The sequence below is a fragment of the Rattus norvegicus genome, chromosome 13, assembly GCF_021556685.1.
Source record: "Rattus norvegicus strain SHRSP/BbbUtx chromosome 13, alternate assembly SHRSP_T2T, whole genome shotgun sequence".
Classification (NCBI taxonomy): Eukaryota; Metazoa; Chordata; class Mammalia; order Rodentia; family Muridae; genus Rattus; species Rattus norvegicus.
The window spans coordinates 46,563,263-46,575,904 of record NC_141546.1 but is presented as its reverse complement, the minus strand read 5'-3'; the positions used below and the strand labels follow the sequence as shown (position 1 = coordinate 46,575,904).

At 52.1% G+C, this 12,642-nt stretch overlaps 1 protein-coding gene across 37 annotated transcripts in view; it reads left to right on the top strand.

The window, feature by feature from the left end:
* Nfasc (neurofascin) overlaps positions 1–6,319 on the top strand; it is a 186,575-nt gene extending 180,256 nt beyond the window's left edge. For all 37 annotated transcript variants that reach the window (XR_015635056.1, XM_087579884.1, XM_087579875.1 and 34 more), the window contains 1 exon segment: positions 305–6,319. Coding sequence is in view for 36 of the 37 variants with exons in the window: in XM_087579884.1 (XP_087436010.1) it covers positions 305–536 (232 nt within the window). In the remaining variant the exon portion in view is untranslated.
* Positions 6,320–12,642: the final 6,323 nt, after the last annotated feature.

The following is a 12,642-nucleotide window of genomic DNA, read 5'->3' as shown; positions in this document are numbered from 1 at the left end:
TCTCATAAGATGACCAACTGCTTACTCCTGCCACAGGCAGTTGGACTGTCTCAGGGAAAGGACCTCAGACAAGGAGTTTAGAAGTGTAGTCCCGGACCTTCCCCAGTGTGCCATTTACTCTGGGGAAGATGCTTATTCTCCTTTTGTAGAGTCTGCCGGGCAAGGGAGGATAAATACCAGATGGTCTCCAAGTCTCACCCTCCTGCACTGTGTGCTTGGTAGGAAGCCAAGCTGCCCCGTCCTACCCCACCTGGTTTGGGCTGTGCTGGCCAGTCTGGGCCTGACTCTGTCTCTCTCTGGCCAGTGACGAGGACAACAAGCCCCTGCAGGGCAGCCAGACATCTCTGGACGGCACCATCAAGCAGCAGGAGAGTGACGACAGCCTAGTGGACTACGGCGAGGGTGGCGAGGGCCAGTTCAACGAAGATGGCTCCTTTATTGGCCAGTACACTGTCAGAAAGGACAAGGAGGAGACCGAGGGCAATGAGAGCTCAGAGGCCACATCTCCAGTCAATGCCATCTATTCCCTGGCCTGATGGAGCATCCCAGGCACAGCACTACTTTGCAAGTAGGAGGGGAGAGGGGAGAGGAAGCCACTGCAGACCTGCCACCAAGCCACAACCACCTTCAGGGACAAGGGTACAACATGGGGGTCTGCCAAGCTGTGAGGACCAGTGACCACCCAGCTACCCACACCCCCTCCTAGTGATGCCCCATTACCCTTGGGTGCCATTAGATGGGAAAGCTGAAGTTAACGCTCATTGGAGGGAGCCCTAGTCCCTTGCCCTGTCTCACGGCCACCCTGAGCGTCCCACCACAATGGCCACCCTGGATCTCGGCTCACACTCACTTCTTTCTATTGCTTACAATATTCTCATTCATGTTCTCTCTCTCTCTCTCTCTCTCTCTCTCTCTCTCTCTCTCTCTCTCTCTCTCTTTGCTTTGTGCATCTTCTCCTTCCAAGTCATTGTCTCCATTTTCTTTTACTTTTGGGGAGAAAAAAAGTCCCCGGAAAAAGCAGAAGTGGGCTCTCCCCAAGGAAACAGAATGATGAGCATAAAAGGATTGATCCGTAACGCAACGTGCAGAGAGGCTGTAGTATTCAAGCTGCCACGAGGCAGCGTGTTTCCGAAGGATGCCTTTCGCCATATGCCTCCCCCACCCCCACTCCCCACCCATCTGTCTCGGCCGCATCCATGCTGAGCTGGGCTTGGCTCTTTTCTGGAAAAATGACAGTGTTTTTGGCAGGAAGAGGTTGAACGGGACTCCTTTCCACGTCCTGCTCCGGTTGGGAGGGGGGCTTACCTCTCGCCTCCTGGTTCTTACTCTGCCCCTGCCACCAGAGAGTCTGTGCAGGAGCTGCTCCGAAGATGAGAAAGGACTAGAGACCGATGAGGACTGTGGCGACCGGACCCCAAGAAAGAAGCAAGTCAGGGTGTGGTCCCTGGGTAGTGGAGCAAACCTCCGGAGAAGAGGAAGGGCTGGGTTTGGGCCTCTTTTGTCTCTGGCAGTGAAACCCAGGGTGAAGGAGAGAGGACCACACCTGCTCCACCTGGTCAGGGTCTATGCTGCTACTACCCTCCAAGAGCTGGAGCCCTGTGATTCAGGAGCGTGACTGGTGTGTCTGGGGGCAACAGTGCTGCTCCCCCTCCCGTCCTCTCTTGCTCAATTGTGTCTGACATTGACTTGTGTTTGACATGGTATATGAATGGGGATCTGCCGCCCCCAGACTGAGCCTATCTGTCCTTTCATTAGGGTACACTTACATATCGGGGGACCATGAGGTGCACCCTACTAACAGTGCTGTGATGCCCCTGCCCAGAAGGACAAAAGCCCTTTGTATGCCTTACACAGCTCGGATCTAACCCTGCAGCTCCCAGATCCCTAGCCCTATTCTGCAAGTCTTGATGCCTCCAGTGATGTGTGTCTCGGGACCAGGGCAGCCTATGCAAGTGTCCCCCCCACCCCCCAGGACCAGGAGCAGCCACTCCACACACACCCTTACCCCTCTCTGCCCCAACGGAGACACTCGCAGACCTGCAGTTCTCAGCCTGAAGGTGCTGCCTTCATTTCCCCACCTAACCCACTTTTGAAACCAAAGGTACCTTGCCTCAGCGACACAAAGAGATGGGAGGTCTTGAGCCAGAATGCCGCTCTGTAGCTGTGTCTGCAGCCTGAGGTGGTTGTGGGAGGGGCAAGGTTGACCGCAGCGAATGGATCACCTGCCTTTGGCGTGGCCTCCAACTCCAGGTACTAGCTAGGGGCCTGGGCAGGACCAGCCCTGCGCGTTCTAGAGACTTTTCAAGAGCGTCATTTGCCATATGTCTGAGCCGCAGAGGTATTAACAATGCTCGCATCACTTGATAAGCATTTGGGTGAACATCAAGCCCATAGGCACGCACTCTTTGCAGGTAAGAAATCATATCTCAGAGATGAGCCGATAATGTTTGAACCTGAGAGTGTGTCATGGTCCTTTGGACCAACCCATGGCCAGCACTGCTGCCCAGGGACAACTCTCATGGTGAAAGGGGACAGGGTAAACAGGAAGGCTGGGGGTAGGGGCGGGTGTGTGCTCAGGGTCCCCTTCCCTGGCTCTAATCTAGCACTTCTGGGGCACAGCTGGGCATTACTGCAGTGTGGGTCACCATTCCTGAAGGGAGGGTTCGGGGAAAATAGCTGAAGTAAAGGCTCATCCTTTCCAGAAAACACTTCGGACCTGGACGAAGTGGTCGGCTTCTCAGGCGACATTTCCACAGCACCCTCCAGCTCGTAAACCCATTGCACCAACAGCAGGCTGTTAGAGGAAGGGACTCTGCTGTCATTGCAGCTGGGGAGGGCTGCTTTGGTCTTAAGGGTCTGGGAGAGAGTTAAATCCTTAGGCTGTCTTTGTGCCTCATTCCAGAGTTCTGTCGTGCTCAGCACTGTCCCCTGCCTAGGAAGAAAAGTCCGTCAGTCAGTCCCTCCCTCAGGCTGTTGTGTTGTGGGTGCTGATCGCTGTCCCAACCACAGCAGATCACAGCTCTCCTGGCAGGGACAGACCGAGGGCCGGAGAACCAGAGAAATGGCAGGTGCCCAGACAGAGCAGGCTCAGCGGTGTGAGGTTTCCAGGAGGCAACTCTTTCCAGGGAGGGGAGAGGTCACTTTCACAGAGCCTGCCAGAGTCTATCCCCCAACTCAGCGAGAGGACCGGTATTGCCACCCCTGCCCCTGGAGCTTAAGCAGCCGCCCAACGTGATACCTGATCCTGCTAGTGCTTCATCTGTCGGGTGGGAGCAGGGGGACGGTGTGGGTCATAGTGCAGGGATTCTGAGTGCCCTTTGAGCGTCTAGTCTGGGCCAAAGCTTAAACCATGAACACCATGTGAACGAGTGAGGTCAGATGCAATCCCTGCCCACACAGGGCCGATGTTACTGGAATGGAGTAGGTGAGTTGCCGGCACAGCGCGACCATTCAGTTGGAAGCATTGAGTTCTTGTTTGCCTAGACTGCTGATTGCTTCCAAGGGAGAACTTGCTGCATTGGGCCAGCAAATCTGATGGTCAAGATGAATGGATTCAGCAGCCAGCGCTGTGCTTCTTTAGGGTGTCTGTCTCCCACATTTAACCCCTTCCTTGAATACTCCTGTTTGGAGGAGAATAGGAGTACCCGTCAGGATCAGCCGTCCCCCATCCCACCCGGACTACGCTAAACAGGACACATCAGTCTCTCTGCTGAGTTAACACTAGAGGGAGGGAAAGCCAGGCTGGCTCCTGCCCTTGCCTAGTTTCTCCTTCCCAGAGGTCAGTGTAGGAGGGACCACCCCTCCCGACAAGGTCTGGAATGATTCCTGGGCCAAGAGTCAGCCAGTGAGGGACTCAGCTTACCGTAATCTCAAGGGGAATAAGAGAACGTGTTCCTGGTTTCCCTAAACACAGTCAGCATTGAGAAGGGAGGGGAAACGTCCGTGGGTGGTTGTGGGCACAACCTCCCCATCCACCATATGCCTGTGCATACACCCTCACACAAGCAGACCCTGTTGCAGAGCGGTGCTCCCAGTAGGGAGCATTCTGGATCATGATGTCATCTCACAGCATGAGTATCCATACATACCTCGGTGCACATGAGATGAGCTGCTAACAGCTGGGGGAGGGGGGCCTAGGGGAGGGAGAAGCTATCCAGATTAGTCCTTATGGTTCCTAGGAACAGAAGGTAGAAAAGAGATCTGAAGGAGGGATAAACAGGTCTTTGAGTCTCCTGGCCTCTCCTGGGAGCCCTCAGCTAAGCTCGGCTGTCCTAGAGCCTCTTGATGGGGAAGCAAGGTTTTCTTGCTATTTATGGGAGCTGTTTCATTGTTGCTCTGAGGACATGACGCTTCTCGGTCCCTCCATGGTCTAGGACTGAGACCCACACTCACTTCTCAGTAGAAGGAGAGCAGGTTGCTAGAATGCCAGCCGCCCAGAGTCCGTACCTCATCTGTGTCACTTCAGAGTGGGGTGTCCTCCAACGAAGGCCAGCAGGCTCTGCCCAACGCAAGCCCACGGCCAGGATTAGGTCCAACCGTTAGCCAGGCCACAGTGCTGTCTTTCTAGTGAAGCAAAAGTCCTTACATGAATTTCACACGATAGTCTAGGAATCCCATGTAGGCAGTTCCCACTCCAAAACAAGAAGTCTCAAGCCAGTTACAGAGAATGTGGACTGTCAGGGGCTTCGATGCCCTGGGGAACACTGGCAGCTTGGGCAGAGTGTCTCCCCAACTCAATGCCTGAAACCAGACCCATGGCTGTCCCCGCCCTGCACAACCTCAGCCCAGAAAAGTGCCCTTGCACTGCTTCCTCTTCTCAGAAGGGGACTCTCAGAGACGCATTCAGGAGAGGACAGAGAAGGACATGTGCCCGGGGAAGCTGCAAGACCCCCCCCCCCCCAGCTATCTCCAGCCATGGCGGAAACCATTGTTTCTCTTATCAGCGAGTTAGTATTAAAAGGCTGCTGTCTGAGAAGGGAGATGGAGATGAAACAGACACAAGGCGTCTAGCTCAGGACGGAATCTGAGTCCTCGTGTGCAGGAACCTCAGAGCTGATGTGTTTAAAATGACTCATTCTACAGACGGGGGAATGACAGTGCAGGGAGGAAGTCTGGCCAGGGAGGGTGCATTTAGGACTTGAACTTGGGCCCTTCTGGGCCTTCTGACTCCGTGTCCAGTGTTCTTTCTTCTCACCACAGCTGCCTCAGCAGGTGTTGCCTGAGATCCATCCTGCTTGTCACCCTGTCACCTCTCTCTACCATTTCACTTATGTTTCCAGCACCCCCCAGCAAACAACAAAGAGGCATTTCCTGAGTCTGAGATCAGCCAGTCTGTGATAGCCTGTGGTTAACTTAGCCAGGGAGTCCCAGGTAGCCCAATGCTGGAAGGTAGAATGATGACCCCATAGGTGTTTGTTACTGTGAAACCTGGACTGGGCCCGGGGATGGTGTCTCTTGATTCATCATGCGCCTGGCCCTCAGCACACTGTATTCCTCAGAAGGGAGGGTGAGGAGGGGCTTCTTTGTCCATTCTGCCCTTGACCGCCAAGTCTGCAGGTGTTGAGGGGTAGCAGGGCCCGGGCAAGCCTCCCACCCTGGGATCTGCCGAGCTGGAGTTTAGCAGACATAAAGACTTCTATGAAGCAATAAACACAAAAGTCTGGGAGAAGATATCCAGAGTTTTGTGCGATCCTGTTTCTTTTTCAAAGCTGTAGCAGCAGATCAGGTGACCCTGACCTGCTTGCTCCTCTATCCAATGTGATGTCCTCAGTCAGTGTTTGCCCTCTACCCGGCTTCCCAGCTCTTTGCCAACTTCTTCTGAGCTGAGTTATCAGTCACCTGTGACACGCCCGCTCTCTGTCCTGGTCCCGCCCTCAACTATGGTGGATCCTGGAGGACCTCTTACCCCTCCCTTCCCCGACATATGCATCTCCTCCTTCCGACGTGGTATCCCTGTGTCTCCATGCTGCCCCCATTCCTAAGCACATGAGTTGGTCTAATCCCTTTCTCCATTGGTCACCTTTAACTCTCCATGGCAGGCTCACTTTAATCCCTTACACCGTGTCCTTCCCTTCTTGTGAGTTGTTTGTCATTAACCGACGTTGTCAGCGACAGACGTGTATCTGAGGGTGTCGTGCACGACCTTCAGCAGGGACTTCTGGGCCATGGAGGACTGTCTAATAAATACATGGACTTATAAACTGACTGCATGAGCAATGAAAAGGCCAAATTATTCTGATTTTTTTTGAATCACTGTAAAAAAAAACATTTCTTTTGTATAGAGAACACTAAACATATAATAAAAGTTGTTCAAAATGGACACTATTAGCCACTATTTGTTTCTTTCCTTTGACTGGTAGGCAAGAGGGATGTCAAAAGACTAATGACAGAAATGAGGCTTGGGCAAAGTGGCCCATATAAATAATCCCAGCATCCAGGAGGCTGAAGCAAGAGGCTCGAGGATTATAGTAAATTCAAGGCCAGCCTAGGTTGTATAGCAAGAGCCTCCTTCAGCCAACCAAAAAAGAAGCAGAATCAAAGGGTTTCCCGTGGGTGCCAGGAGAAATCATGGAATCCTGCCACTGAGCCCCCATCTAGAAGTTGCTCTTTACTTGGAAAACTCATCTGCACAACTTCGTGTTCTAAACAAAGAGGCTGGGATAGAGAGGCACATGGTGAAGGAGACTCCTGGCTCGGTGTACGTGTGTACACACGGCCTAAAGAGCAGCATGCTGTTGAGGCTGGGGCAAGGGAGCTGGCGATGGCACCTGTCCCCAACACCGTTCTTCCTGCCACTGCCGAATCCCCTCCTTGTCCTCGGCCTGATGCAAGGCAGGAGGTCCTGCTCTGCAGAAAGAGAACCGGCAGTGCATAGGTAGAAGTGGAGAAGAAAGGCAAAGGTTCACCTGAAACCGTACACCCAACTCTCTTGAGCAAAGAATCGGCAAGCAATGTCCCCAACCCTGGGGCTTACTCTCCTCCTGAGAGGCCTCTCGGTGGACCACTGCCTTGAGCGCTCACTATTTCGCAAGACCACGACCTTTATTTCCAAGTGTGTCTCCTCCTGGCAAGTCACACATTTTCTCTGAACCCTCTTGCCTCTCCCAAATCAACAGAGTATCTTTGAAATTGGTTCCATATGTCTGTCTGCTACTGTCTCGCCTTTGGTTCAAGCCAAGAGAGTCCTGAGAAAAAGAGTTCACAGAACAAATTATGGCCCACAGCTCTGTTCATGACTGTCCTCCCCACCTGCCCCCACCTCTGGCCTTGTATCTTAGATTCTAGGCCACTCGAAATGCCTTTCTCCTTATACCTTCTGGACCATCCCTCCCAAGCTACTTGAAGGCAGCTGTAGCCATTATTCTAGGTTACCTTTCTATACACATGTCTATATCCATATATACATAAATGTACATATACATATATACATACCTATATATTATATATGGTGTCACTATGCTGGTCTGCAACTCCTGAGCTCAAGCAATTCTCCTATCTCAGATTCCTAAATAGCTGGGACTACCTGGCGTACTAGTTTATCCAGCTTTACCATCACGAGTAGTCTTTCTCAACAGCTCTGTGTTCGGGGGTTCAGACCGGGTTCTGTACCTCCCGAGCAGTTATTTCATGCACCGTGGGCTTTGACATGTGATCTTGCTTATTTCTTTGCCTAAGCTGTGAATGCCCTGAGTTAACACACATTTTCCCCATCTCTGCTTCCAGAGACCAATGCCTGGCGTTGGACTAAAGGGTTGAGTTGATTGAACGAGTGAAACCAAGACATAGCTGGGTAAAGTCAGATATTTGTTTTATTCCTCTGCTGGTTCTGGATAGGTGAATACTGAATGAGTGACATTTCAGGCCAGACCTCTGGGTGATGGGATCCATTGGCCACTGTACAGAGCCATCCAAGGAGACAGAAGCAGAGAGACAAGAGAGCATCTTATCTGAGGCAAACCAACCTCCATTCAGTGGAGGCCAGACAAAGCGCCTGCCTCTCTTAAGACCCCTGGGGACCCCTGAATATGTCATCCTTCATCCCCGTCTCCTGAAGACTGTGCCTCCCAGCCCATTAGAAATGCTAATCTCCAGCTCTGAGTTGGTTTAACAGACCCAGTAGGGAGGAGACAGCCATCTTCGGATGTTTATTAAGAGCAAAGCCTGTACTAGCTATTTCCCAGCTGTCCCCAATACAGCAATCAGGGGATTCATTCTGTCCCCCGCTACTCAGCAGTCTATTACATGCAAAAATGCAGGCATGGCCACTGTGAGCCCCCCTCCCCCATACTTACAACTTAACGCATCAGGGCCCATTTGTTTGATGTCAGTTCCTGCTGGAATAAGGACTAGGCTCTGGGCCTCATAGCAATTTGGAGCCACAGCTGCGGCCCAACAGCCCAGCCCCAACCCTCACATCCATTGCCACACCATAATTTGCTACTGATTTGTCTACGCCCCAGCACACAGAAGCATGGCACGGTTGACCCAGACTTGGTCACATGGACCTTGATCCCTGGCTTGAGCGTATTGGGAATTCACCACAAGGAACCCAAGAAGGCCCCTTGCCTACTGAGAGCCAGCAGCAGCCGGAACATGGCGTGATTTCACTCTCAAAGATTCCCAGTATGGATTTAAAAGCTCCTAGAGTCAACTGGGAGCTGACAAATAGCAAGTGGGCAGTGAGGGAGATGGGTGATGGAGTCGTGTTTAATAGAAGGGAGATCGGAGACTCCTAGGCAGTCTAGGGGAATCGTTGGAGTTGAGACAGGCAAAGGGAAAATCAAAACCATGTGGGAGATAGTAAAAATTCCCAGGTCCAGTGTATCAGAAGCTCTGGTGCTTACTATGAAAACCTTCCCAGGGCAGGTGATACTGGCTGCTGCTTGAGGGAGAGGGAAGAGGAAGAAGCCACCACTGCTTGTGTGCCCTCCATGCAGGCAGTCACCCTATTTCATTCATGAATTTGCCCCGAGTGAGAAGTTTTAGCAAAAATCGGTGAATTCGACATCCAGATAGAAAGACAGATTGAGAATGGGGAGTCTGAATTGGAGCCTTCAAGAGAGACCAAAAAAATGTGGGAGGGGTTCTGACTTTCTCAAGCCTTGCGGAGAATTGAGCCATTTATAATACAGATAGCGTCAAGGCAAGAAGAGGACACCAGATGGCCTTTGGGGGACAGTACAGTCACATTAAGAGAAGGAGATGCTGACAGCCACCACCGTGATGTGGGCTTTATGTGAACCATTCCCGCTCTTTTGTTTTCTTGCAGGGCTGGGGACAAAATCGGGGCCCTCTACATGCTAGGCAAACACTCTACTGCTATGCTGTATCGCCAACCCTAAAAGGTCCACCCCTTTTATCCTTCCCACCGCCATTTGAGGCAGGCAGCTATATCCTGTTACACATGAGAAAACTGACTCCAAACAGTAAGATATCGCACCCAAGGTAAAGGACAATGCCAGAAGTAGGTGCCAGGCCAGCCTACTCACGAACCCCGCTTCCGCTGCTACACTTGGGGTGTGAATGAACATCTCACGAAGAATCAAGCATGAACCCTACAGCTCAAGGGCACTGTGCCAGGGCAGCAGCCTCTGCAAACCTCTGTACCAGCAGCAATACACCCTTCTCCCGCACCCTGCAGTGGCAGGCGTGCCTACGAGAAGTCCTGGGCGGTAACCAACAAGGGCAGTGAAAGCGGTAAGGTCCTGTCCTCCTCTAAGCCTATCACGAGCTGGAGTAAGAGCTGAGATCCTGCAGATAGATCAGGCTCTAGCTGTGTGGCCCCAGACAAGTTACTCGGCTTCTCTTCGGCTGAATCATCTTATGCACAAAACAGGGACAGCCGCTGTAACCACAGCACAGGCTGATGTGCAGGTCAGTTCAGTTAAGATGGGTATCCAAGAACAATGTGTACTTTCACTTTTCCTCTCTCCTGCCTGCAAAATGCCCTTCCCAGTCCTAACTCCAGAAGCCCTCCCTGCCCATCCTCTTTTCACAACCCCATTGTTCACAAGTTCAAATCCCATCATTTCAACCCCAGCACCACCTATCCTAGGAGGTTTCTCCTCTCTTGCTCCCCTGCTGCCCTTGGCCCTCAACATGGCACTACGGCAACGATCTCTTCCATGCCTTGCTCAGCTGTAACCCCCTGAAGCACAGAGTCAGTGCCCTATGCCCCCTAAACCTGTGTGGTTCCCAGCCCTCTCCTCACTAGCTACTTCAGATGATACATATCCTCGTGTTGACTGATCTTGGAGACTAGTGGTCCCCCAAGCGACCAAGTGCTATTGGTGTTTAGGCTGTCCCCATAAAACCGTGTGAACTGCCTTCGTGGTTTAGTCCTTGTGGTTTGGGGAAGTGGAGTGTGAAGAGTGGTTTGGCCTTCTAAAGTTGAGACATTCCAGGGGGTGGGAGCTGCAACGACTGTTGTGAGCTGGAGGCTTGTCCTGCAGTCCTATTAATTAATTTTCCTGAGGTCATATCTCTTCCAGGCCTAGGAACCCACATTCATTTAGCTAAAAGTGCCCTTCATCTTTCACACACACACACACACACACACACACACACACACACACACACCTTCCCACTCCTTCCTGTACTAGCCTGGCTGTGTACCTAGAATCCACATAGCCAAAGGGAAAATGGCTAGATGTCAAGAAGGCCTGGGCTTGTCCCTGGCTGACCCAGCTGGCATTCTTTCTACAAAGTTTTACAACATTGCCTTTGATAGAATTAGAGGGAGTTACTCCCCTGAGTCATTTTACACTTCGACCTGGCGTCGAACTCTCTACCTGGGAACAACTTACAGACTGTGGGCGTGAGACTGAGGCTTCCTTCCATTGGACACCTTTCCTCAGGGGAAGAAGACTGGCAAAGACCGTTGTCAATTCAGTCAGCCACACCTACATAGTAGTTGACGATCAGCCTGAACTACCTAGCAAATGGCAACTTTAAAGAGCAGGAAGCTAACCGCTGCCAGACTACCAGGTCCAAACGCAATATTCACGAACCACAAAACCTGAGTCCTCCTGAACCACAGCCTCAGACTCTTTCCCTCTTTCCCTCTTTCCCTCTTTCCCTCTTTCCCTCTTTCCCTCTTTCCCTCTTTCCCTCTTTCCCTCTTTCCCTCTTTCCCTCTTTCCCTCTTTCCCTCTTTCCCTCTTTCCCTCTTTTTCCCTGTGGGGCCATGCTTGGCACAGCCAGGTAGTCAAAGCTAACCGGACTAAACCAGTGTAGGGCCTCAGAGCAATGTACTGTGGGCAGCAGCTCTTTACCTTCTCCTCTCCCCATTCCCAATCCTTTCCACTTCCTGTTCTACAGGCAGGCCCTTTCTAGAGCCATCAGACGACTCTCAAGGGCCCATCAGTGGCTTTTAACTGAGCCCCCAGCTTTCATTCTGTTAGTGAGCCGGGAGTAATTATGACTTCATTAGCCAAATAGGTTCTTGGTTCAGAGACTCTCTCCACAAAACCAACGCACACATATCTGGCTTCCTCCCTTCGAAGTCTGTCCCCTAAGACCTCCAGCTAACAATGCAGGTTGCCTGGGGGAATCTGGCAGGAAAGGGGGAAAGTGGCTAGGATGCTGGCCAATGGAGAAAGAAGCCCCCTGCCCTCCTCCATGGCGCATCTGTCAGCTACCCCTGGAGAGGCTTGACAGAGAGGAATAGCACTCAGCAAATGAGGGGCACGATCTCTTGCATCTGTCTGCTGCTCCCTGCCCTCTGGCCTGGTTCACCTTCCCAGTTATGGACACAAGCAATAGCCAGTTCATTTCCCAGATGGGCAGGCGGGCAGCTTGGCTAGGGGCTCTCCCAATTCCCAGCAACATTAAGGGTGTCAAGCATCCCTGGATTTCTTGCCCCCATCAACCACCCTATACTGCCACTGCAGGATTTTGGGGGGGCAAGAAGTCACTGGGGCCAAACAGCAAGGACAAAACCATGCCAGCCACTGGGCTGGAGAACCAGCCCAGCACCGGATCAGACTGGTCTCTGACACCTGGGAGAAACTCGACAGTTCTTATGGCTCAGATCTATCTCACACCTCAGTGTTAGGAAGTGCTATCTTTGGATCTACGTTCACTCTAAATTGCATTAGAACTATCTGCACCAGAAATTGCTTATCAACGTTCTCTCCTCCTAGACCTTTAATAGTTTTAAGCTCACAGAGCCCACTCTTTCTGCTTCTCGGCAGCACCCAGCCAATTCAATCTGCCCCACACCTCTAGACCCTGCAGCAGCACAAGCTGCTGTTCTTGTAGGTCATGCTGATGTCCTGAATGAAGCTGCTTAGCTGACCACTCCCCCCAAAACCCCCACAAATGCAGTTTTCCTGCACACCCTCAGACATGTGCCCTTTTGTCTACAGATCTGGCTGCTGCTTCTAGGGGCTTTGCAAATAACAGCTGGTGAATTCTCATTCCTGCTGAGGACCCCTTTGCCTGGGTCCTCTGTCGGCAAGATGCCATCTGCCAGGGCTCAGTCCAAAAGCAGAAAGATAGATGAGATGACCTCCAGACAGCCCTGTCACTTTTGAGACTCCAAGCTATTGGCAGTCTTGGCCCTGGCTCTAGCTCTAACCTGACCTTGTTCTGGCCCCAAGCCCGATGACTCAGCCACCTCTGCCTTTCCTTCCCCCCAAC